This window comes from Lingula anatina, chromosome 7 (genome assembly GCF_051362555.1).
Source record: "Lingula anatina isolate TDL-2025a chromosome 7, LinAna3.0, whole genome shotgun sequence".
Lineage (NCBI taxonomy): Eukaryota > Metazoa > Brachiopoda > Lingulata > Lingulida > Lingulidae > Lingula > Lingula anatina.
In genome coordinates, this window is record NC_141773.1 from 10,556,278 (window position 1) to 10,583,085 (window position 26,808).

The 26,808-nt window shown below is 36.9% G+C and overlaps 3 protein-coding genes across 3 annotated transcripts; all 3 read right to left on the minus strand.

Moving 5' to 3' along the window:
- Positions 1–88: 88 nt before the first annotated feature.
- On the minus strand, positions 89–5,509 carry LOC106160233 (uncharacterized). The gene is made up of 3 exons (XM_013536770.3): positions 5,344–5,509; positions 3,904–4,139; positions 89–1,939 (listed from the first exon to the last, which is right to left on the minus strand). The coding sequence occupies exons 1-3, from the start codon at positions 5,347–5,349 to the stop codon at positions 1,222–1,224; spliced, it is 960 nt and encodes a 319-aa protein (XP_013392224.2). The 5' UTR covers positions 5,350–5,509; the 3' UTR covers positions 89–1,221.
- A 1,663-nt stretch (positions 5,510–7,172) lies between these two features.
- Positions 7,173–11,861, minus strand: LOC106154486 (uncharacterized). Its single transcript, XM_013528839.2, has 7 exons — positions 11,570–11,861; positions 10,884–11,052; positions 10,487–10,667; positions 10,099–10,252; positions 9,628–9,780; positions 9,160–9,260; positions 7,173–7,746 (listed from the first exon to the last, which is right to left on the minus strand). The coding sequence occupies exons 1-7, from the start codon at positions 11,658–11,660 to the stop codon at positions 7,555–7,557; spliced, it is 1,041 nt and encodes a 346-aa protein (XP_013384293.2). The 5' UTR covers positions 11,661–11,861; the 3' UTR covers positions 7,173–7,554.
- A 6,437-nt stretch (positions 11,862–18,298) lies between these two features.
- LOC106154487 (uncharacterized) lies at positions 18,299–22,756 on the minus strand. Its single transcript, XM_013528840.2, has 7 exons — positions 22,566–22,756; positions 21,918–22,086; positions 21,538–21,718; positions 20,954–21,107; positions 20,487–20,639; positions 19,965–20,065; positions 18,299–18,875 (listed from the first exon to the last, which is right to left on the minus strand). Exons 1-7 carry the CDS (start codon positions 22,654–22,656, stop codon positions 18,684–18,686), a joined length of 1,041 nt encoding a protein of 346 aa, XP_013384294.2. The 5' UTR covers positions 22,657–22,756; the 3' UTR covers positions 18,299–18,683.
- Positions 22,757–26,808: the final 4,052 nt, after the last annotated feature.

Below are 26,808 nucleotides of genomic sequence, written 5' to 3' on the forward strand. Positions count from 1 at the left end.
ATTTAAAGCTCAATGAATTCAGGCAAAATTACTTAAATTCATTGAATTACATTTAAATGTGTTGCGAACCAAAAATAAGTCGAGGTCATTTAGATTAAAAATTGATAAATTTATTAAAATGTGATTCTTCTGAATGTATGTTTCAAATTAACAATTTAGATCTACAAGAAATAACCAACAATTTCTTACACTAATGGGCTGCCTTGAAGCTTGCCATAAATGCCTAAGAATTCAAGCAATCCCTTTCTCATACAGCATTTTGTCTAAATATGCTAGAAAATTAACAGAAAAAAAAGCAATAATTTGGGACCTCACACGGCTCAGTTTCTGGAATTACAAAGGGAAGCACACATTTTGCCTCCACTTGATACATTAGGGAAAAGTTTTAAGAAAGTCCCAATGACTGAAGTCAGAAGAGACCACAACTTTTTGTCTACTAAGACCCAATAAAAGTCGAACGTGGCCCAATAGTATTGCACTCTCCTCATATAATGAAAAGAAGTTTTGGACCGTGAACGATTGCTTAATCACTACAGTTATTTTAAAACAGCTTATCTTGAAATAGAAGATGATCAAACTTGGGGCCACAGGTAAGACCAACTTCCAATCTCAACTTCTTCTGTGAAGCCAACACCAGCACAGCTTAGCAAAATTACCCCAGCCAGTGAACAAATAGCATTAAGCAAATTAAAATATGCAGTGATGATTACTTGCACCAAGTAAACTGTTTATGTTAAAACTAAAGGAACCAACAATACATTCTGTGGTTCTTTTTACCCAAAAACCTCAAGAATAATACATAATCTGGAATGTCAATCGGTTCCATTAATTACAATTCAAATCAAACACGTAGATGATATACAGTTTGCTGACTAAATTTGGTATGCAAAAAAGACATGTTATATAATAATATGTTTATATTGAAGGCAACTTTGTGATGTGGTATACTTCGCCTTTACATTCAATGGGTAATGGAATCAAAGTGTATGGCACAAGCAGCATTAATCAGAATCCTGATTAAGCCAAAGCAACAGCACAACCTGTGTTTATTCCGGCACTCTAGGATAATACTTTTTGGTTGGTTGAAAGAGAGACAAGTTTTATGTCCTGCTTACTGTCTGGTCAGTTTATCACTGAAAAAGCACAAAGACGGGATATGTCACTAAAGTAGATATGGGACGCAGGTTCCTAAAAATTCAATTTTGTCTGTCTGAAACAGATCTATGCCAATCCCTCAATTTCAAGTCTGTACAGATCAGCTAGTCTGGCATTACTAGGGGAATTCCCTCCAAACACCAGCATTCCATTGGGTAAACCAGCAGCAGCAAACCAGCCCCTAGGGGGCGGCACCTGTCCTTTCACTGAAACCTTCGTCCAACCCTCTGTGGGGTTCTGGGTATTGAAAACAAAGGTTTCATTGGAAAACTCTCCCGCACCTTCATGTCCCTGGTCCGATGGATCCACTTCTCCCCCAAATGCAATCAAGTGATGCTCGCCTACTGGTACACAGCCAAAAACACTGCGTGGAGGTATGGGCCTTGCCATGGAAAGCTGACTCCATGTTCTTGTTGCAATATCAAACCGATGCATGTCATTCATCTCCTTCCCACTGAAGCCTGCAGTAACATAGATGGCACCACCAAGGGCTGTAATACAAGAGCCTCCACGTCCCAAGATGGCCTCACTGCATGGCATCTCTTCCCACTCTCCTAACTTGGTGTCGTAGCAATGGAGGTCATTCAGTCTGCCTTTATCCGAACAGCCACCGAAGACGAAAAATTTTGTCCCAACAGAAGTAGTCGTGTGAAAGCTGCGTGGAGCAGGAGGGCATTTTGTGTTTAGTTGTGACCAAGTTGATGATTCTAGGTCAAAGCTGTGAAGGTCATTCAGGGCCCCCTCACCCATGGTTATACCAGTCCTTCCACCAAATACCAGTACACTGAAAAGAAAAATTTACCATAACAGACCTTGGATGAAGTCAACATGTTGCTTTAGTTGACTGATACTGACAAAGGCCCACAATACAAAGTTGAAAACTAAGACTAAACTTAAAACTGTAAAGCATAACTCTAAAAATTATCATTTACACATGCTAAACTTTAAAAACATATCCCCCAAAATGCCTATTACTAGGAAATGATTAATGCAGATAAAGTGAAGCTCCATTATTTTTTAAATGCCAGTGTTTTCAAAAGTCAACTCCCCCTGCTCAACAATGTAAGAGCTGTGGGGTGTAAGTGAGCGCCCACAAATATGACTCTCGTCAAAGCCATGGGATGGGTACAATCAAAATATATACAGATAATATTATTCTCCTTGCTGCACAGTATACTCCCCTCCCAAAAAGTGTCACCCCTAATGTGTAAAGTGATACAGAAAATCATGTCATAAACCAGTGTTATTTAACTTCCAAAAGGATTTTTTCAAAAAAATAACTGATTGTACAACCAATGAATAAGCACAGTAAAATAAATAAAAGTCACACTTGAGTATTTTGTACAGTATCCTCTGGATTGGATGATGCACATGACACCTCTGTGCGTAGACTAAAACAGTTATGTAACATATGTGTAGTGATGGGATTCCTCAAATCGTGCAGCTTAGATAGTATGAGAAATTTTTGTTTGTAGGTTTATCAACCAGTAACCCATTTTGAAGGATATTATCCCACACATTCTCAATGATGTTCTGATCTAGGGATTGAGCTGGCCATTGGGGGGGTCTGGATCTGGTCCACATATAACCAGCCTACTGTTACAGTGCCTGTATGTGGACTGGTATTATCAAGTTTACGTTCCTTTCCAGTACTTGTATGCAATGTTCTGCGTTTAAGTTCCAGCTGACCTCTACCTGTTCACCTACACCAGGGCAGCCAATGCATTCCATACCATGGCTTGACATGAGGGCTGTGTCCTGTCCTGTTGACCGGAGGTAGAAAATTGGGAAGATACTTGTCACCAGCTGTTCTCCAAACTCTTACATGTCTGTCATTTCTGACAACCCTGAACCTGCTTTCTTCTGAGAATATGCAGTATAATTGCTCAGTTGTTGGCTGGTGTCCATGCCAGAGTTCTGGTACACCATCTGACTCATTGTAGACAGTTCCTGGCAGTGATCACTCTCCTCCTCAGAAACTTTGCCAAAATAACATCAGTTGTGCAGATGGCTTCGTGCAGTGAATTCAGAAACATGGTTTGCCCTTTTCTTTGCAATAAAGTTCCTTAATGTCACAAAATGTTTTCTACGAGGAAGGCGTGCAAGCATTCTCTCTTTCTGGGCATGGTTTCCTTTGCCAATCTTGCCCATGTGCCAGTTTGGTTATGATGTCGTCTAATCCTCTGAATGGTTCTCATGGAACAACCCTACCTTCCAGTGATCCTGCATTCACCCTCCTAAGTCAACTGCTTGGTATCACACTAGGTAGGTCAATGCTCTACTACTCACATCTCCAATTTCCACGATGCTTGGTTACATAGTTGTTATGTGATAGTAAAATTAAATCTATGGTAATCTTGGAGGAATGCACATAAATGCAGTAAGGGTGACTTTTGGTAGGGGAGTATATATCTCTGTATTTTAAAACAAGATCTGAGAGTGTGACTCTATCTCTCCCAAGACTCTTCAGTGACAACACAAGTAAGAGAGAAGATCCAGTATATGAAAGGTATTGTATAGTGAGAGTGAAAAATAAGAAGATAAATGGATGTTCAGTTCAAGGTGATTCAGTCTAGCACAAGATTTGGTAGAAAGCACCACAGACCCTGAGAGACAAGTCTTATCAAAATAAATAAATAAGCAAAGGAGAGTATGCAGAATCCCTCATTTTATCTACTTGTTCAAACAAGACATGAAAGGTAGGGGACGGGGACAGCTTATCATATGCATATGCTTAAATGTGCTTACCACCCTTGCACTGCAGCTGTAGCACAAGCAATTCGTGGACAGGGGGCGGCACCATGCGTATGCACTTCTGACCACTCATTCTTCTCCAAATCGTAGGCATGAAGTTTGTTATCAATTGGCTTTCGAGGTTCATGCTCCCCACCAAACATAAAGGCCTTCTTACCTACCACTGTCAAACTATGGCTGCTTCTTGCTTTTGGAATCATGCCTGTTGCTTGTAGTTTTATCCACAGTGCCTACAATACAATACAACAAAATTCATTTCATTTTGAATACAACAGAAATTTAAACATAAGTTTTGCAGCTATCCACCTAAAGAAAAAAAAATTACATATATATATCATGATTACAATTCTACAGTAATAAAGCTATAGTTACTATATTATGTTAATACTATGAAATGCAGTTCTCAATACAAATTGCAATTGCAAGTCTACCAGTAACTTGATGTGAAAATATTGCACATGCTGAATTTGTGTCCTTGCCTTAGTTTTAGTAAAAGTTAAAACTAGCACTCCAGTTTGAATCACTGTAAAATTCTTTTGTAGTATACCCCCCCACCCTGTAACTTCCTGAAACTTTCATTTTTCAAACATTTTTTTACTTTGTCTTTTTCACCTATGTCAAAGCTGTTGAAATAAAATGTTTTTGTAATTACCTGTGGTCTTTTTATTAGTTTTAATCACGTTTAATCCACCCCATTGAAATACAATGTGAAAATTTACAATGTATCTGCAGTCAATAACTTGCAGCGTTTTCGTTGGCTAACTCTAACTTATTTCATGTGAACATAAGATTGATACATTGTATACTTGGACTTCCTCTGTGAAATTATTATGAGCTACTTGTCCACATAAAATTACCTTAGAGTTAGCCAACGAAAACGCGACAAGTTATTGACTGCGGGTGTAAATTGAAGATTCTAACATTGTATTTCAATGGGCTGGATTAAACGTGATTAAAACTAATGAAAAGTCCACAGGTAATTACAAAAGCATTTTATTTCAACAGCTTTGACATAGATGAACAAGAAAATGTAAAAAACTGTTTGAAAAGTGAAAGTTACAGAAAGTTACAGGGTGGGGGGGTATACTACAAAAGTACCCAAAAGGTAAATTTTGTCCAAAATTTTGTTCAAAGTTATTGTGATGAACTCTAGGATATATGGAGAGAGAGAGAGAGAGAATTATCTTATGAAAAAGCTGCCCATTATCATACAAGCATACGAGACATGCAGAGCTGAACTTTAAAAAGTGTTAAGGCTAATAAACGAAGAGATCTAACTCCGCCAGTACATATCAGAACCGGGAGTGCTAACGCATGAATTTTCGTGCTACGGTTATCCGTGCTCTAGGGACATCGATCGTTCGGTTCCCGTTAATTTAAACTAACTTATATAAATTGTTAAACTTAAACTTTTTTATCAGATGTGCAGCTCACCTCCATCTTCCTGGATTATACTGAAGTGTTTAACTCATACGTATAAATATACGTGACTATATTATATTCTATCGCTGCGTTTAGCACAGCCAAAGCGTAACTAATGGTGTCAAGGTCACAGTCTAATACGTCTGCGCCTGCGCCACGCAGATAACTCTGCGAATTTTAGATAACAGGTGGAATCTTAATTCTGTACACCCTTAATTTATTGCAATTAAGTTCTTTTTTAAACTTTAATTTGGAATATACAACAGCAAGTTTTGAATAAAAAAGACATTAAAAAGTAATGAACTGCATTTGTAAGGAAACAAGTGACTTTATTTGTCACGTTTATTCTAATAGTGACTTAATTAATTTATTACTGAACCAGCAGGTGCATTGTACCGGCAAGGAAAACATTTGAATAGTGACTTTATTGTCACAGAAGCAAGTGACCTTATTTTTTTTCTGAGACAAATGCATTGCAAATGGTAATGTTTTGAATAGTGCCTTTATATCTTACTGAACCAACAGGTGCAAATTGTAAATGAAGATCTTTGAATACTGACTTTATTTGTCGCAGAAAAATTATTTTATGGTGACTTTATTTGTCACAGAAACAGGTGACTTCATTTCGCTGTATTTGTCACTGACACACATGCAATGTCCCTCTATTTGTTACTCAGAAAAGATGTTGACAGTGTTCTCATTAGCAATGGCGGATTTTTTTTTATTGCATAGGGGCCTATCTCAAATAAGTACAGATCTCAACAAAAAATACAAAATTGGTAAATAACTAAATAAAAATTACACTCACTCTCTCACTCACTCACTCACAAAGAGACACTCAGTCATTTGCAATATATATATATAGGTACTGTGTCATTTAAAATATATGTCAACAACGATATATTGATAACCTAATAGTAAAATACTTTATAATACTTAATACGTAATATGATCTAATACAGATAAAAACAAATATGTGTTTTACTATCAAATATCGGCAGGGGAACATACGCAGATAGAAGATATCAGTCCAGGAAGAGAGGCTGCAGCTTTTCCATTTTTCATTAAATTTATCTATTGTCATGTTTCTCAGACTTATATTTCTCTCTGCGATTAGGCCTGTCTCCATTCTATTTTAATATTTTCTATGTTCGGGGTAATGTTTTTCATTTTAAATTTATATATAATAAATTTTGTTATGATCAGCAAACTGTTGAGCGCATTGCATTTCAAATTTGGAATTCCTAGAATTACATGTATATCAGATGCTGTTAATTGTAATACAAGTCCAGTCTTTAAATGGATCCAGTCTTGTATTTTTGTATTTTATCCCAATTTTTCGTAAAAAATTATTTGTAGCTAAAATTCTTTTTGATACTCTAAATTGAAACCAGCGCAGTTTAGTATCTAAAGTACATTGGAAAGGAATGTTATTCAAGATTTTCCACTCTTCAGCTGTGAGAGGTTCTTTAGAAAGGAGTTCCCATTTTGACATTGCATTAGTCTTTTAGCAATGGCGGATTTGGGGGGTGGGGTCAGGGGGGTCCTGATCCCTCATCCAATTTCTGAAAAAAAAATCACACCAATGGTCCCCTCTTGAAAAGAGAATTTTGACTAGCTGAATCGTAGTTCTAAACCGTAACAAATGGCACCGTTCGCCTCTAAAATACCAAAAAGGGGGCGGGGGGAAGGGTCGGTTTCGCATCCTCGGACCCCCCTTCAAAAATCCTGGATCACACGTTATTTTAAGTCATTTATTTGAATGACAGGGGTTGTTACAGCTTCATTGAGTCTGACTCTAGGCTTTGAAGATGTTTCTTTAAAAAACTATTCAAGGCTACTTTGATGCATTAATGTATTTTATTAAGCATGCGATGGTTTTATTTTGCTCCAATTCCGCCAAATTCAAATATTCGGATAAAAAACGGAATCTCACTTATAAAAAAACTAAATGCAGTCGAAACTATATAACATGGAAATGTCAAAAACGTGTAAAAATAAGAAAAGGAAATCGGTGGCTCTAAAACGACCACGTACGTTTCCAGACTTACACTTGGATAAGAGTAGCTTGTTTGCATTCATGAAAGCACGATAGTTAACCGATAGTAAATAGACAACCACATATATAAAGTATATTGTAAAGTATATATGGAATGTAAAGTCAATATTTTGGTACAAGCACATTGGGACAAGCTCCAATGGAAATTTTGGGAATAAGGAGGCCTAAGCGGTATTCTTAGCGGCCTCGGCTTTAAGGGCGGCGATGGCTCCCTCAGCAATGGCTATTCCGGTCCCACTTAAGTCAAACATATTCATATTCTCCACATCGTAGATGACGACATTGCCAAAAAGATTAGCCTTGACACTGGCAATAGGTATAGGTTGACCGTAGGGCACTGCCTGGCCGTAGGAAATCTGAAAGAGATTGACGAAAATTATGAAATTGAACCATCCAAAGTTCTGCAAGGACAGTTACAAGCATATATTGCACACGTTTAAAAAATTGCCAAAGCGATATTTTCTGTGTATACTTTGTCTACATATCCTGCAAAGCTACCATAAAACTCCTCAAATAAAAGTATCTGGCGTTGATCGTTCCTTCTAAAATGTACAGGAGGGCATGGCGTTTTAAAAGATAAGCTGGCCATGCAGAACTAAATCATTAAATAAGTATCGAATTCAAGTGCAGAGATGAGTCAAGCAATGATTTGTGAAAATAAATTGGAGGGGGGGGGGTAAAATTCCATTTATAGTGCCTTTGAATGAACGGTGTAGGCTTAGGCCTACATCATCTCTCGATCACCCCTTCCCTCCAAATTTTAGAAACGTACATTCTCAATCAATGAGACAGATTTATGATAACAAGACCAAGGAACAATGATTTTCAACAATGTAGGGAAAAAAAACTTATAGTACCCTATCGTGGAATTTTCCCGCCAAATCGAACATGCCCTGGAATAACTTCTCTTACTTTTGGATTATTTCTCAATCCCTCCCTGCACTTGGACCCCATATCTCATACCACTTTTAATTAAATAATTGAGCTCGTAACATCTCAGAAAGGAGTTTTTCTTATTTTTATTTGAAGTTTTATCCGAATTTGGAAAGTAGCTGGGAGGAATATGTGGTCAAATAAATAATACTTTTGACACAGTTTCCAACCCAAATGGTATAATAAACAGAGACGGATCCAGGATTATTTGAAGGGGGGTCCGATTTTTAGGAATGACAGCCAACTCGCCCCCCCCCCTCCCTTTGGCGTGGGATTCAGGCCAAGGGGAGGGGGGAATTGGCTGTCAAAAATTTTGGTATTTTAAAGGGCGAACGTTACCATTTGCTACGATTTAGAACTATGATTCAACTAGTCAAAATTCTTATTTCAAGAGGGGGCCATTCGTGTAATTTTTTTTTTTTCAGAAATCGAAAGGGGAGGGTTAGAACCCCTGACCTCCCCCCCCCCATAAATCCGCCACTGATTAATTCGCGTTAGTTATGCGAAATGCATCGTCTTTTATCAAACCAGTAAGTATCCAGTTAGATGCCCTTTACGTGTATGCAGGCAAGATAAAAATAAGCATAAGAAACGAAAATTTACAAACTATGCTACATATATATGCATGTTTTACATTTTGGAGGTTAGTTTGACAATAAGCGCAAGACAGACAAATTACAAACTATGCGAGGAGCTCGAGTACACCGTTTGCGTACCGGCTAAAAAGGAACGGAATGGCCAAAAGACTACCTTTTCCGCAAAGCATATTAGGAGAGAGTCGAGAAAGGAGGGGGAGGTCAAAATTTTTATTTTGGCAGAATACATATTTATCTCACCTCATAAATTTCATACTTGTTTTCTTTGTACAGTGAGAGCCACCTCAAGTCACTCAAGGCCTGAAGCACGTCTTTTAGGGCGACTTCGTATCCATCGCAGTCTGAAATAAGTCAGATATCTACATTGCTCTATATACTATACTATACTATACTATATGTGTACGAGGTCGAGAAATGCAGTCTGGATGGTACATGTATGTACATTTCTTGAATTTAACTTTGCTGACAGTCAGAGATTCTTCATTATTCTGTTTTGAACAGCGATTGTTCGTGGCAGACACGAATTATTTTAAATCAAATAATTCCAACATCATTATATAAGTGCTGCCCCCTTTTCCCTGAACTTTTCTTTTTATAATGATTTCCCCTTCTTGTCTATTTTCTTCCATAAAACCATGTTTTAATTATTAATTGGGTTTTTTTTCACGAAACGTTTTTTCTTTTTTAAGAACATTTGTTCCATGTTACCTCTGGTTTTCACGATGTCGCAATCGGGGCATTCAGGGATGTAATAAGAGCACGCGGCGGAGGCATTACTCTGAAGAGCGTTGCAGGTCGGTTGTCCGGAACGACGGACTCTGTGTGCATTGGTGAGAATCTCGTACAAGTCTCGACGTCGCCCTAGAATATAGAAAGGCAGGCCCCCACTCTCAAAATAGTTATTGTCAGTTCACCGTCAGTTTCCCATGTCTGTTGGGGAGAACAGTACCGCTGCCATTACTTGATTAAAATTATTATTGTAAATAATTATTCTATTATTCCTTTAACATAGTATCTTTGCACTGATATACGTCACTTTAAGAAACGTAAATCAAAATTCCAATGAAAATATGGAAGATGCCATTATCATTATTAACCAACAACACCACTATTTCATTTTCCATTACAAGTATGTTTTACATTACTAGTTCATTTGATTAAACAATAAGTAAAACTCACTTTTGCCTAAACCAAAATCAAGCTTCCCAAACAAGTTCCCCAAACTGCTTCCAATGTTACTCATTAAGTTTCCAAAATCAATATTCTTTATATTCGCAAGGCCTGATCCGATATTTTTGAAGAAGTCGCCAGTTGCATGCAGTCCCGTCTGAAACTAAAGAATAATTGAGGTAATAATATATTTTTGGTAATTTTCATCTTAAATTAGATAACGACTTTGGCAATAAAACATATCATGGTTGCATAATTCAGTTCAATTGTGCTCAGTTCTCTACTGATTGAATAAAAATCATATAAAATAAAAGATAAATATATATATTATTTATTTTTTATGATAGGCTGCCAAATTCTCCTTTACTGATATCTGCCATGCTAGTAGGATACTTACACCGCCATTTGTGAAGAATTTGTCAGTTTCTGTTCCAAGATAAACAAAAGGACGTTTAGCGTCTCCCACTACGAAATTTGGAAGAGATGAAGTGAAGAAGTTGGGAAGACCACTTTCAAAGAAAACTTTCGAATCGTACAAAAACTTGTTGAAGCCCGTTGGTGAGCAGACATCCTGCGCGCTGTAATATCAAGAAAAACAAGGCTGAAGTAAACCGAACATTATCTTAAAGGAAAAAGATTTTATTACAAGAGTTGTCCACCACTTTTCAAACGCAAATGTAGTTACTCTCCGAGGACTCTCTTTTTTCCATCATTTTCTCCCATTTTCCTTGTAATAAAACTTGTCATTAATAGTACATTGACATGAAAATTTTGATGCAGTCTTTGTTACTTACCGTGCTTCGCACTTCTCTTTAACGCAGTCAACACAGAGTTGTGTCTTCGTTTCTACTACTTTATTACAAGAAGCGTTTACGACTTTAAACCTCTCGAGGGAGACATTGTATGCTACTTGGTCGGCTTCTATTTGCAACACCAATATTTGAACTCCGTTACTGACATAGGCTGAAACCAAGGGGAAAAAAACTTACAAGCATTCTATATTGCATAGAGTCATTTATCAATTTCATTCTGTTCTGTTTTGTCCACAGTTCAAATGTCAAGAAAAGAAGGTCGAAAGCAAAAACATGTCCATTGCATCGTGTCATTTATAAAATTTATTCTGTTTACGGCAATGCACATCGCTTATTGTTCATCGCTTATTGTGTTGACGCAGGAGATACGTTACGCGAGAATGAGTACAATAGTCCGTGGTTCTATGGATACAACACTTTGGTAGGCAAGATAAGTAAACAAATCAATTAATTAAATAAAATAGAAAAAGACGAAATACCAAACACTGCAGATTGATTAGAATTGCAAGACATAGTTATGACCTATTCTAAAAAGTTAACGCTTTTCAAATATATATATAATAATAATAATAATGATAATAATCTGCTTCTGAGGCCTGGGCAGATTTATCAAAGAAAGTACAAGTATAAAACACCACGTTAAATTCTAACGATTTCATACTGCCTACCTGGATAGAGGCCTGATGGTACCACCTCGCGACTGTAAGATGGCGCGAAAGCTACCGCCAAAAAAGCAAATAAAAATATAACTTTTCCCATTATAACACCTTTTTATATTTCTGTATGCCTTATCTATTTCTCTCTCTCTCTCTCTCTGTTGTTTCGTTCACCGTTGGGTTGTATCTGTCTCTGTGTCTCTTGCCGAGTTATGTTTATAATGCAGAGAAGTAGCGCTTTTTATACGTTTCAAGATGTTTAGTCACACCTACGCACAGACGGCACCTTACGGTCGAGTTTTGTTTACGACCCCGAATTTCGTGCTTTCCGGATTTCATGTGTCCCGTCCTTGCCTAGGGTAACTTCTTTTTACACGCATAGGTGAAATTAGTAGATAACCATCATTGTCATGTAGGGTTGACAGCGAGTTTTTTGTGCCAACATATCGGTGGAAAATTATCACCAGACCTTTTTTTATTGGATCAAGTAATTCTTGTCCCACTTTTAACAACTGACAGCATAAAAAGTTGTTAAAAGCACACAACTTACATAAATGTTATTTTTTCTTCATAATTCAGTTTAAAATTGTATACACAGACAGGTTAATAATAGGCTTTCATAGTGCCCTTGGGTGTCTGACAATCTTGGTATCATTTATGCGTAAGAACGCACCTGGACGGCATAAGCAGCGTGCAAAATATGGAGGTGCGTTTACCGCAGACTGACGTCTCTTTGTCGAAAGGATCAGAAGCTTTGACACCAAAGACAGAGTTGATGTTTATTTTTGGAAAGCGTGTGGTCGACATTGTCTAAAAATTGTACTCAAGTCACGACGAATGAAGTGCCAACATAAAATGGTTCAAAGGTGGCCGTGATCGACCTAACAAGAGTGGGCGATTATGTAAAGTTCCCCGGATGCTGAATGCACTTAGCAGGGAAAACAACTTAAAATTTGATTAACTCAACTCAAGGCGCAAGGAAAGCTTCTGTAACTTAAATAAAAAGAAGATCTTGCTTCTCAATCGTTCCGTGGCCCTTATTTAAGCTTTTGAATAATGTATGTGGACCTTACTTCTTTTTTTTTTACACTAAACTGTTATGGTAACAACTTTCGTCCAATTTTGTTACAAGTACAGGTAAAAAGATTTTTGCTGAGTATGTCATGGCAAGGATTTTCTCTCTCTCAGATTTAAGTTAACGTTGAAATGTTTTATATGTTCTCAACTTGAGATTTTCTTGCGACATCTTACATCAACGGCCTGACCCCCCCCCCCCCCTTAAAAATATATTACACCAATATTCCCATCTTGAAATTAGAGTTTTGACTACCTAAATCATAGTTCTAAACCGTACCAAAGGGCACTGTTTGCTCTCCAAAACACCATTTTTGTCGGGGCCATTGAGCAGGCCCCAAATCCCACACCAAGGGGGCGATGGTCGGCTTTGTATCCGAGGCAGATCGTTCCGGACCCCCTCCCCTTCTAATAATCCTGGATCCGCTACTCGCCCCTTCACCTAACCCCAGCAGCTGAAGTCGCACAAACAACGGCACTGTGATGGCGTTTTGAACTATTTTATCCACGAGCGATATTTTATCCAAGAGCGAAGTAGCGGTTTGTTTGTTAAATAGGATAGTAATGTTTTTGTTTACAGTCATATCTTTGTTTCCCATCCACTTATTATCAAAGGTCCTTGCTAACATTTAACCAAGAAAAAATTAAACCACTTACCTCAACCACAACACGAATGTCACCTTTAATGATAATGAATAAGTATCGTTTTATTTATTTATTTATTTATTTATTTATTTATTTATTATGCATAAAGGAGATTTTGACAATAAGAGAATCTGCCAATATTCCACACATAATGCAAATACATTTATTCTTTCTTCTTCCGCGCACATACAGGGGTACCTGTAAATAGTTGTACTAATTTTGACGCTGCCTCCAGGATAACCGTCAAATGTCATATTTCTTTTCTTGAATCTGTTCTGAAATTGGTTTCTTTAGCTAAATTCTTCTTTTTACAAAATAGTTTGTAAAAAGTAGTTCGTATTAGACACGCTGAAGGATTCAGAAAGAAAACTTGTTTTGGAAACACGGCGTATATATTCTCTTGAAATATTTTGCAAGTAACTTCAGTTTTTAGCGCTCTCTTTCGGCGTACTCACTGTTTCACACCGAGAAGAATTACAGTGCTCGATGACTGACGTTTGTTTATATAACCTGCCAATCAAGCTGTTATTATTTGACAGCAACTATCAAAACTAACTGAATTTGATTGGCACCTTGTCAATCAAAGGATGTAGGAAGCTTGAACTAAACGTGTTCGACGACTATAGTGATCCACTGTGTAATGAGTGTAATTGACGTTTGTTTATATAACCTGCCAATCAAGCTGTTGTAACTTGACAGGAACTATCAAAACTAATGAATTTGATTGGCATCTTGTCAATCAAAGGATATTGGAGTTTTACATGTTCGGAGAGAAGAGTGTAGTAATTTTGTTTGACGTTTGTTAAAAACATAGAAGTAGAGAAAAAAACTGTCATTCATTGTCGTGTGCGCTTGACAGCTTCCATCAAAGTTGAATTAGCCTGTTTGATTCATACTTGTCAATAACAATACATGTCGTAACATTCTGGAGGTAGGGGGCATTTAATTTTCTTTCTTAAAAAAAAAACGTCCGGTTCTTTATTTCAACCGAGAGACTGAAATTTAACAACGTTAATAGACACGGGTTCTTTCACGTGCGTTTTTAATTGTTCTTAAAATCAGTTGTCATTCTTTTTCTGGATATGATGTAAAATGACTATTCATGAAATAACGTTGTTGCCGATGTTTGTTGCTCCATAATTCTTTCTTTGGTGCTCGTACGAAATCGGAACTTCATATACGAACTGAACATATTACTTTAATCATACTCATGTAAAAAAATAAAATTAACCTTGTCATTTTTTCGTGAGCTACAGAGAGAAAAAATGCCGAGATAATGGTGTTATTGGCCAGGTAAAATTAAAAAGTACCGGGTTTGTATCTTCTTTATAGAGGGCCGGGGCAATAAGTAGCCCGTCGCTGTATATTGACAAGAGGGTGCGTGAAAACCGTTGTTTTTAGATAAACTGCACGATTAAAACTGCCAATTAAAATTGAAAAATGCAATGCGTTAACAATCTTTCGAGCTTTAATCTATGATCTATTGTTAGTACTTCATACAAGTATTTAAAAAACTCCAAGTTTCGATAACGTGTGGAAATTAATAAACTAATAGTGGAATAAGTATATATATATATATATATATATATATATATATATATATATATATATATATATATATATATATATAATGAATGCTACGCCGTATAAGAATTAATATTTGATCGAAGAATATTTACTTGAAAGCATACTTTTTTAATCTAATTTATCTTATTTTGTTTTTAAGTAAAAACAAAATTAATTCAGCATCATCAGCATGCATCTTTGCTTTGCCTCATCTAGCATTAGCATATTCTATGATTTTTTGTCCGAAGGCGCATATTATAATGTAATAGATTACCTGGCATGCTTTTTGCAGTTTTAAGATATTCTACGTGCAGTATATTAATGTTTCATACCGCAAATGACACTAAAAGTTAAGCTTTTTCTCTTGGTGATTTTTTTCAACTTATCCCTCCCCCCCCCCTTTTTTCTTTTTTGTGGGAGGGCAAACTGGTCGAAAGTTAACATTTTTGAGACCTTTCCTGCCGTGCATAAGCACAACCAGTAAAACGCATGAATTTTGTGCTAGCCGTCACAATGAGGCCGAGACCGAAGTAAGGGCAAAACACTGCAGCCTAAGCAGGGGCGGGTTTAGGGATTTCTGAAAATAAAATCACACCAATACTCCTATCATGATATTAAAATTTTGACTAGCTTAATTATAGTTCTACACCGTAGCAAACCGTTCACCGTGGCACCGTTCGCCCTCTTAAATACCAATCCGAGGCCTGTCATTCCTAAAAAAAAAAGGACCCCCTTCAAATAATCCTGGACCCGGCCCTGAAAATCTTCAAAAGTGCAATCAAATCTGTTAAGTTCAGTATTCCGGCAGAAAACGGCAGACTGCAGCAAACTGTGATACATGTCGCAAACCCATCATGTGTTTAATTTGAATGGGCACGACATGAGATACTATACTGGGACAGGACAGGGCTACTGCATAGTATATTTTGGGCCAGCGCGTAAGCCCACTACCACCCTCATAACCGGAAATATTCTGCATTTGGTTCACCTCTTACGTAGACAGGGTTTTACTTTTAACTTTATCAAAACAAAAGGCTTTTTGTGTTTTTTTTTTTTTTTTTTTTTATCAATATCGAGGATTATGTTGGTCTTTTTTTAAAGTGATAATGTATGTAAATATGTTAAGACCGGACCTGTATGGAGGCGTATTACATGCATGTTGGATCGTTTTCATATTAGTATATAGAGGACTGTTGTAAATAGAAAATAAAGTCCGGTTAAACGGGTCAACTTACGAGGGGTCACTGATCTCTCTCTCTCTCTCTCTCTCTCTCTCTCTCTCTCTCTCTCTCTCTTTTAGATCGGTGTGCATATTTGTGCCATCTTGACATTATGGCTCTATTCCCATAGATTTTAGATCGATCTATCCCCGCGGGGAGTCTCACCAGATTATTTTCAGATAATCCGACTTAAATGTCCGTCCCGCCTACTACAAGCTTTAAGGGGGTAATTAACTTTCGTGTCCGCCCGGCTGACAGCTATTTAGCGTGAACCCCCAGGGAGTTAGGTCGATCTAAAGTAGGTCGATCTAATCTATGGAAATGGGGTGTATGTTACACCCCATTCACATAGATTAGATCGACCTACGTTAAAACGAGAATGACGATTTCATTTGTTGTTCATTCTGATTTTACAGCACACAGGATATCATTGTAACATGCAACTTAGATGAGAAAAAGCAAACAAACTCTTCAGTTTTTACCAAGTAGTTTTAGACTATAAGTTGCTCAAATTTGATTCTTAGTAGAGTTTTTGAATTATGAAAAGAACGTCATACTTTAGGATTAGAGAAGAATACCTGAGGCCTTCAAAAAGTCGGAGTCTACGCCTCTTGTTTGGAATATTGAAATGGCCTCTTGTTTGAAAAACCAACTATCAAATTGAAAAAGTTCAGTCTATTCAAAATTCAGCTGCACTTTTCGTTCGTAAAACTCATACTATCCTTGCACACGTTTGTGCAACGACATCACTCCACAAACGATACAGAACTTTTTTAGGACGAGCACACGCGTCAGGCGTGTTCTTCAATCCAGAAGATACTGTACAAAATACTAAAATATGAGTTTGATTTTTTTACTATGGTAAGCTTATTTATTGGTTGCACAGTAAAAGTTTGTGAAAAGTACTTCTATAAGTTGAATAAAAACATCGGTTTATGGCTTGATTTTCTGTATCATTTCACACAATGCGTATAGGTTGACATTCATTTGATAAGAGAGTGTAGATTATATTAACTGCAGAGCGCCTCATTTGGCTACGTATGAATACATTTTTGTAAATCATTTCTTTTAAGGGCATATTTCATGAAATTTTGCCAAACCTATCTATTGCACATCACTTTCCCATTTTACAGAATGCTTTGAACGTTACCGTAACGTTTATTGGTTATATAAGCGTTATGGTATCGTTATATAAGTTCTGTATTTGCAGGTCATCAGCTCTGGTGTCTGATTTTTTTATTCTGGTTTTCACCATTCTCCACCGGCCTAATCTTGATCAGCTCCCCATCATTGTTTTTGTTTTTATGGTCAAGGAGGTATCCCTTATTGATCTGATTTGGGATGAGCAAAGGGATGACAAATTTAGGATGACAAATCCAAACATAAAGCCTTGCTGGGCACAGTACAAGTGTAAAGAATTAGGGCGCACTCAGAACAATTTGATCTGTGGACTAAAAGATCCACGGATCAAATATGGCCGAGCCACTTAAAATTAATGCCGACTTATCCTCTGACGGTCTCCCCGCCTCAACACGCGCCATTCCTGCTGGGGCCTTGCAATTAAACCTCAGAACCGAGATTTAATCCGTTTAATGTTGCGAGTGGAGGAGGGGTGATCATCAGGTGATTAGGCGAGTTTGCTTTTAAGTGGGATCAGCCATATTTAGTCCGCATATCACCTGTTCTGAATGCAACATCAAAACAACTTAATCCGCGGATGCGGATCAAATATGGCCTACCAACTCGAAAGTTTGACGAATTAACCCCTTATGGGTACTGAATAGATTCCCCACGGTAATTACACGGTAAGCTTTCAAGTGGGTCGGCCATATTTGATCTGTGGATCTGTTAGTCCGTGGATCAACTTTGGTTAATGGTGCGCCCATTGCTAAATTCATATCTGTGAGTTTCCAGAGAAAATGCAGTCTTTAGCCATGGTGCAGGGTAACTGCTATGCTACGCCCCACGCATGCTATAGACATTGTAGGTATTGGGATCGTTGGTTGCATTCATGCTATTGGCTAATGTGGCACGTACTTTTCTTTGGGTTTGTTTCTCTGCCAAATTAAAAATTTAATGATTTTGCACGAGGGTTTTTTACTAGGAAACGCCTTTTGAAAAAGGACGTTTCAGTCATTTACTTTAATGGCACAGGTTGTTACAATTTCATTGAGGCTGACTCTAGGCTTTGAAGATGCTTCAATGATAATTAAAAAAAAACACTGTTCAAGACCAGTTTGATGCACATATGTAATTTTATTAAGCATAGGATTGTTTTGTTAGGTCAGTTGTTGCGCCCTGCGTGAATTTCACTTTCAAAAGTTCAAATATTCGAATGCAGCACGGCATCTCACTAAACTAAATGCACTTGAAATTACATAGTAGCTAAAATTTCCAAACAAATGTGTATTAATAAGAAAAAGGAAATCGGTGGCTCAAAAAAGTCCACGTTTCCAGACTTTTTACTTGGGAAATCTCAAAATGTTTGCATTTATGAAAGCACGGTAGTTTACAGATAGTAAATAGAAATCAGGTATATATCAGGATTATAGAGTCAATATTTTCTAAATATCATTGGTACTTTGGTACAAGCTCCTATGAACTTTTGGGAATAAGGAGGCCTAAGCGGCATTCTTAGCGGCCTCGGCTTTAAGGGCGGCGATGGCTCCCTCAGCAATGGCTACACCGGTCCCTTTTAAGTCAAACATATTCATATTCTCCACCTCGTACGTGATGAGATTGCCAAAAAGATTAGCCTTGACCCTGGCAATGGGTATAGGTTGACCGTAGGACACTGCCTGGCCGTAGGAAATCTAAAATAAAATGATAAAAATTATGAAATTGTGTCATCCAAGGTTCTGCAAGGACAGCTAAAAGTATAAAAAATTGCCAAAGTGATATTTTCTGTGTATATTTTGTCTACATATCCTGCAAAGCTCCCAATTTAGACCGTAAAAACTATAAAACTATTAAATAAAATCTACCTGGCGATTTAACGTTTTTAAGTAGTTCACGGGTCATGCAGAACTAAATCATTTAATTTAAAGGAACAAAACATCGAATTCAAGTGCAGAGACAGGTCCAGCAATAATTCGTGCAAAGGAAAATTTTGGCGGGTATAATACCGTTTATAGTGCCTTTAATCGACTGGGAACATCGTCTCGCACCCCTTCCCTCCAAATTTAGAAACGTGTATTCTTAGTCAATGAGACAAAATAATGATAAACAGTACAAGTAACAATGGTTTTCAAAAATGTTGAAAAAAAAAATTTAAAGCATCTTATCCGGGGATTTTTTCAACAATCGACAATGCCCTGGAATAACTTCTCTTACTCTCGGATCATTGCTCGACTCGTCCCTGCACTGGAGCCCGATATTTCATACCACTTTAAATCAAATAATTGAGCTCTAAATGATCCCGGTAATGTTAAGTACGCGTCTTCCTTCACATTTCAAGAGGAAATACTTGATACTTTATTTGAGAGTTTGATCTGAATTTGGTAAGCAGCATAAGGGAATATGTGGTCACATAGATAATGATTTGACAAAGTTTCCAACGGAGATGCGAAATACATTGCTTTTTATCTTACCAGTAAGTATCGAGTTAGATACCCTTTACATGTATTTAGGCTACTTTAAAAATAAGCATAAGAAACGAAAAATTACAAACTATGATGCATATATATATGTATGTTTTACATACATGCAGGTTAGTTTGACAACAGGTGCAAGACAGACAATTTACAAACTATGCGAGGAATATACAGCACGTTTGTACAGTCTCGAAACGGTATGGAATGGCCAAAAGACTACCTTTTCCGCGAAGCATGTTAGGACAGACAGTCGAAAAGAGAGGAGGGGAGGGTAAAAAACTATTTTGGCAGTGTAAATATTTATCTCACCTCATGAATTTCGTACTTGTCTTCTTTGTACAGTGAGAGCCATCTCAAGTTACTCAAGGCCTGAAGCACGTCTTTGAGGGCGACTTCGTATCCATCGCAGTCTGAAATAAGTCAAATATCTACATATACAGTATTGCTCTATATACCATGCTATACTACATATATACGAGGTTTAAAAAAACTATTCCTAATTTTCGTGCCTATGTATATAAAACCAAGCATGTTCTTGGTGGTATTTATATTTCTCGAATTATAACTATTCTCCTGACAGTCAGAAATTCTTAATTATCCTGTTTTGGGCAGCGATTGTCCGTGGCAGACACGAATTATTTTGAATGAAATAATTCCAACGTCTCCTTGCTAATGTTGTCCCTTTTCCCTAAATTTTTCTTTTTTTAGTGATTTCCTCTTCTTCTTGTCTATTTTCTGCCATTGTTTTAATTATTAAGTGTTTTTTCCACGATTTTTTTTTTTTTTTTTTTTTTTTTTTTTTTGTTACTAAGAACAGTTGTTCCATGTTACCTCTGGTTTTCACGATGTCGCAATCAGGGCACTGAGTGATGTAATAAGAGCACGCGGCGGAGGCATTACTCTGAAGAGCGTTGCAGGTCGGTTCTCCTGAACGACGGATTCTGTGTGCATTGGTGAGAATCTCGTACAAGTCTCGACGTCGCCCTATAATATAGAAAGACAGACCCCTACTCTCAAAATTGCTCAAAATAGTTATTGTCAGATTACAGTCATTCTCCCATGTACATGTATGTTGGGGAGAACAGTGCCGCTGATTATAATTGATATTGTAAATAATTATTCTATTAATTTTTAACATAGGAACTTTGCATTGATATATGTTACTTAAAAAACGTTAATCAAAAATTTATTGGAAATATGGAAGATGCCATTATTATTATTATTAACCAACAACACCACTTTTTACTTTTAAGATATTACTCGTTCAATTGGTAAAAGAATAATTTTAAAAAACTCACTTTTGCCTAAACCAAAATCAAGCTTCCCAAATAAGTTCCCCAAACTGCTCCCAATGCTACTCATTAAGTTTCCAAAATTAATATTCCCAATATTCTCAAAGCCTGATCCGATATTTTTGAAGAAGTCACCAGTTTCATGCAGTCCTATCTGAAACTAAAGAATAATTAAGGTAATGAAATATATGTGGGTAATTTCTATTTTGAATTATATAATGACTTTGGCAATGAACTATGTCATGTTTGAGAAATTCAATTCAATTGTGCTCAGTTATTTGTTGGTTAAATAAAAATATAATTAAATTAAATATTGTCACTGCCCAAAACATTACAAAATCATGATTTATAATGGCATCATAATAGTGATTTGGTGACATATCACTACGAATTTGGGATTAAAAAGTCATTTGCCAGTTGCGATACCCGTTAATTGGATTTTCATTGTGTCCACAGGAGAGCAAAATAGTAGATTTATTCCCTTTACATAAGGAGAATAAAGTAGTGCAGAATATCATGTTGCTTTTTCTGATATGATAGGCTGCCAAAATCTCCGCTTCTGATGTCTACCATTCTAATGAGATACTTACACCGCCATCAGTGAAGAATTTGTCAGTTTCTGTTCCAAGGTAAACAAAAGGTTGTTTAGCGTCTCCTACTACGAAATTTGGAAGTGATGAAGTGAAGAAGTTGGGAAGACCGCTCTCGAAGAAAACTTTTGAATCGTACAAAAACTTATTAAAGCCCGTTGGTGAGCAGACATCCTCTGCGCTGTAATAGAACGAAAACCCGGGTTAAGTAAAGCGGACAACATCGTAAAGGAAAAAAAATTATTATGCCAGTTCACCACCTCTCAAGCATAAATGTAGCTAAAAGAACTACACTCCAAGAATTATTTTTTGATTTTTTTCTTCCATAAAATCGTAATAAACAGTATATTGTCATGAACATTCTGTTACTGTCTACTTACCGTGCTTCGCACTTCGCTTTAACGCAGTCAACACAAAGTTGTGTCTTCGTTTCTACTACTTTATTACAAGAAGCGTTTACTACTTGAAACTGCTCGAGGGAGACATTGTATGCTACTTGGTCGGCTTCTATTTGCAACACCAGTATTTGAACACCGTTACTGACATAAGCTGAAACCAAGGGGAAAAAACTTACAAGCATTCTATATTGCACAGAGTCATTAATCAATTTCATTCTGTTCTGTTTTGTCCACAGTTCAAATGTCAGGAAAATATATCCGTTATCGCCCATCGCTTGTTGTATTGAAGCTCTTAGAAACAGGAGATGGAAAATGAGGAGTACTCTGTCTATGGCTTATGGTAACAAACATTGTTAGACAAAAAATTAACTTAATAAAATTTAATAAATAAATAAATAAAATTATTGAGCACAGATCTAAGGAACAGTTTGTTCTTTTTAAAGGAAAAAAGTTAATTTTCAGATGGATTAGAATTTAAGCCCCAGTTAAACGATTGTGTTCTTCGAAAACATATCTATAATAATGATAATATTAATAATAATAATCTGCTTCTGAGGTCTGGACAGATTTATCAAAGAAAGTACAAGTATAAAACACCACGTTAAATTCTAACGATTTCATACTGCCTACCTGGATAGAGGCCTGATGGTACCACCTCGCGACTGTAAGATGGCGCGAAAACTACCGCCAAAACAGCAAATAAAAATATAACTTTTCCCATTATAACACCTTCTTATATTTCTGTATGCCTTATCTATTTCTCTCTCTCTCTGTCTGTTGTCTCTGTGTCTCTTGCTGAGTTATGTTTATAATGCCGAGAAGCAGCGCCTTTTATACTTTTCACGAAGCCCACACAGTCACACCTATGGTCAATTTTTGTTTACGATAGCATGCTGTCCGGACAGCATCCGCATCTCATGCGTCCAGCCCCAGCCTAGGGTAACGTCTCCTCTCACGCATAGGTGAAATTAGTATAATAATCATTATTATCATGCCAAGTTGACGTCCAGTTGATTTTTATGTCCATGTAAACAGGTCAATGACCTTCGCGTCGTCTAGTGGAAAATGTCCATGGTATTGACAAATTTTGAGGCGTTTATCTATTTCACTATTTACGGACGTACATGAATGAACAAAATTTTTATACGTTGTTTTTATTGATGATTTTTATCGATCTTTACTTGCTTTGATAATACCTGTGATCTAAAAACTTAATATGGACGAGAAACACATAATAATTTGTCACATATATGTAGCACTAGAAAAGTACCCGTCCAAGGGCCGCATATGGCTCTGAGATTTATTGATTGATTTATTGATATATAACACACATATATACTTTATAAGTGAATACTAAAAGAGGTACATTGCTTGGAATTTTGCCGCTCAGCGACGCTATTGTTTTCAGCTGCGAATGCCTCCCCCTGCATGGCATTTACTTGCAAACTACGGTCGTAAATCGTCGTCAAAAGCTGTAAAATGGTGGTCACTGCATGGATTTGACACTTTGTTGACGTTGTCAGAGAGTTAATGGATTGTTTGTACGCGATTTCATAGTACGGGTTTTTACTGCAATCGAGATTAACGAGACTAAAGATGGGCTTCTCCTATCTTATTATACATATTATGGAATCATAGGAGTAAAATTTTACGACTGGTATAGCATGAAAAGTAATTAAAAGAGCATTAGTTATATAAAGACAACTGTTTTCAATAGTCACTTCAAAACATGAAAATTCTACAGACGGACAGGTTAATAATATGTTATCATAGTACCCTTGGGTGTCAGACAATCTTCGTATCAGGTACACGTCGGAACTTGTTGTTTTCTTTTGTTGACGTATAGCAAAACGCACCTCGACGGCATTAGCAGCGTACAAAATATGTCGAGGTGCGTTTACCGCAGACTGACGTATCTTTGTCGAAAGGATCAGAACCTTTGACACCGAAGAAAGAGCTGATTTTATTTTTGGAAAGCGTGTGGTCGACATCATCCTAAAAAAGGTGTAATGATTTACTTAAGTCACGACGACTGAGGGGCCGACAAAGAAGCGGTTCAAAAGTGACTGTCATTGGCAATTAGATGGGTGATCATGAAAAGTTAAACGCTAGTTCTCTGGATACCTAAACTAAACACACTACGCAGAAAAAATACACTAAAAGACTGATAAACACTAAGCAAGGTGCGAAGGAAGGCTTCCACAACCAAATTAAAACGAATATCCTACTTCTCAGTCGTTCCTCGACCCTAGATTCAATTTTTGACTTAATTAAGACATGTTACATGGACTTTTATTCTTTTTTACGCTAAATTGATCTGGTGAAAAAGCACAGTGAATAAATTTAATAATTATTATTACAGTAATAATACATACATATAAACATACATACATACATACATACATAAACCGTATCAGTTGAACAACTCTAAAAATTATACAAATTGGTAATGAACAGTGAAGAGAGTAATCATCCATGATGGATTGGAACTGTTTCTTTTCTCTAAATTGTGACTGCTGGTTCGAAATCTTGTCAGGATATTTCTCTTGCTTGGATCATATCTACATGTACTCTATACTTCAGACCCTTCTAGCTATACAAAACTGGACGAAGGAATTCTGGTTAAGTTTACTTGATATCAAAATATATTTTTTCCTTTTTCAGAATCAAGTTTAAATGTTGTATGTTCTCGGGAGGGTATTTTTGTGATACCTTACTGTGTTAGTTATTAGACTGGGAAATATTCATGCAGAAAGAGTTTTTAAAAAAGGTTAACGGCGATATGCGGCATTTCGGAAAATTATCAGAGGCGCAGTAGCAATCTTCTTGGAGGATTCAGGACGTGCCAATCATCCGCCTCATATGGGTTGAAGTGAAAAAAACATAATAAGAAAGCGACTGGCTGCAGCAAACTGTGCATGTCTCAAACATATTTGTCTTTTAATTTGAATGGCCACGGCAAATATCTGTTGTAAAAAAATATTTTTGGACAACGCGTAAGCCCATTAAAATCAAATGCGGATACCCAAGTACTCATAGCCGGAAACGCTAAAATTAATTTTGTATCTGGTTTACCTCCTACGCAGACAAGGTTTTATATTTATCCTTCTCAAAACAACCTGCTTTGGTAAGTTTTGTTGTTTTCGTCCAAATCGAGAATCCTGTTGATCCTTGCTAGAAAAGATACTGTCCGTAAACATAAACGGCCACACCTGTAAGGATGCGTGTTACAAGCATGCTGGATCTATTTCATTTTGAAACTATTTACTATTTTTAAATAGAAAGTAAATTCCGGTTTAAAAGGTCAACCCACCAAGAGTTATGCAGGCCAGTGATTTCTCTCTCTCGTTCTCTCTCTCTTCCTCTCTCTCTCTCTATCAGGGAATATTGTAACGGCGTCCTCTCTACTGTCCGAGGTCTGTTCCGGGAGTTGAGAAGGGGGGGGGGGGGGGCTCCCTATCAAGGTTTCTGTCTTCCTCTTGGAGTTTGATATGACATGCATTACTTACCTTTCTTTAATTCCTTGGTCAAACGTAGTGTAAAAAGAAAAATTGCGCCAATCGTACAAGATCGTGATCATAAATTTTACAATTATAACTATTGTTATTGGTCACAAGCCTCATGAAGGGTTTTTACTCCCCCGAATAAGAGGGATACATTAAAATACATAGTGCTGATGCTCGAGACCCTTGTCGCTAGCGAGTTTCCAATGCCAACTCCTATTTTCAGCGAATTTGTTTTGTATATTAGATGCTTTCATTTATTTTTTGTTTAAACAAGGCAGCAAAGCTGTCAAATGTACAGACAAAAAGCAGGAAATAACAAAAAAAGGCTACTGTCAATTCTGATGCAAAAGTACATTATGTTAAACTGCAAATTCAACATCAAATTTTAATTATGCTCAACAGGTAAAATACATCTGTGTCTGTACATAAAAACGGCATTTCTTTAAAATAATGGCCCGATTATGCTGATTTTTGAACTCAACCTGCGATTTAGCAGGAATGACCACTCCTGTGAGTTTAATGACAATTGGCCTATCTGTTTTTCTTATATTGTGTTTACAGTGTTGCATATATGCTGAAAAGTGAAAAAAAAAAAGCATAACTACTAAAATAGTGGCCCGATCATGCCGATTTTTGAACTTGACCTGCGTTTTAGTAAGATCAATTACTCTGCATTTTAGTCCTGTATTTCTTTTTTGAAAGTTTGACAATCATAAGTAACATGGTTTTCCCATAATGGTCATCTTAGCAGCAGCACCCAAAATTGTGTTTTCTTCTATTCTGATGCAATATTACATAATGGTTAACAGCAAAATGACCGTTAATTTTTAATAATTAAATACACATATCATGGATTTTCAGAAAATGTTACTAGCATGGGTCTTCAAGCCCGTGGAACATGCCGATTTTCGAACTTGACCTGTGTTATAGTAAGATCAATTACTCCTGTGATTTTCATGACAACAGGCCTATCGGTTTTCCTTAAAATGTGTTTACAGTGTTGCATATATGCTGAAAAGTGAAAAAACAGCATAACTTCTACAATAATGGCCCGATCATGCTGATTTTTTAACTTGACCTGCGTTTTATGAATATTCATCAGCTCTGTAAATATACAGCCAAAAAGTAAAACTGCCTTCCACTTATCATGTTTACAATGAAAGTGCACGGCATCGGCACCGGCGACAACGGCGACGACAGACGCAGGTGATGGCAATATGTACAGACACATCTGTACATATTTACTGTACTGTTTGAGAACAGTAAGTGACATGGTTTTTCTTAAATGGTCATCATGGGAGCAGTGCCCAAAATAGGTTTTTTTCAAATTTTGATGCAATATTACATAATGTTTAACAGCATAATGA

Excerpts from the sequence above, each read along its gene's own strand:
- LOC106160233 (XM_013536770.3), bottom strand. Across the intron at positions 1,940-3,903 it reads ACAGCTGCAGTGCAAGGGTG|TGTACTGGTATTTGGTGGAA; the intron begins GTAAGCACATTT and ends TTTTCTTTTCAG.
- LOC106154486 (XM_013528839.2), bottom strand. The coding sequence starts at position 11,660 with ATGGGAAAAGTTATATTTTTATTTGCTTTTTTGGCGGTAGCTTTCGCG. Across the intron at positions 10,253-10,486 it reads AATTCTTCACAAATGGCGGT|TTTCAGACGGGACTGCATGC; the intron begins GTAAGTATCCTA and ends ATTATTCTTTAG. Across the intron at positions 9,261-9,627 it reads CGACATCGTGAAAACCAGAG|ACTGCGATGGATACGAAGTC; the intron begins GTAACATGGAAC and ends GACTTATTTCAG.
- LOC106154487 (XM_013528840.2), bottom strand. The coding sequence starts at position 22,656 with ATGGGAAAAGTTATATTTTTATTTGCTGTTTTGGCGGTAGTTTTCGCG. Across the intron at positions 21,108-21,537 it reads AATTCTTCACTGATGGCGGT|TTTCAGATAGGACTGCATGA; the intron begins GTAAGTATCTCA and ends ATTATTCTTTAG. Across the intron at positions 20,066-20,486 it reads CGACATCGTGAAAACCAGAG|ACTGCGATGGATACGAAGTC; the intron begins GTAACATGGAAC and ends GACTTATTTCAG.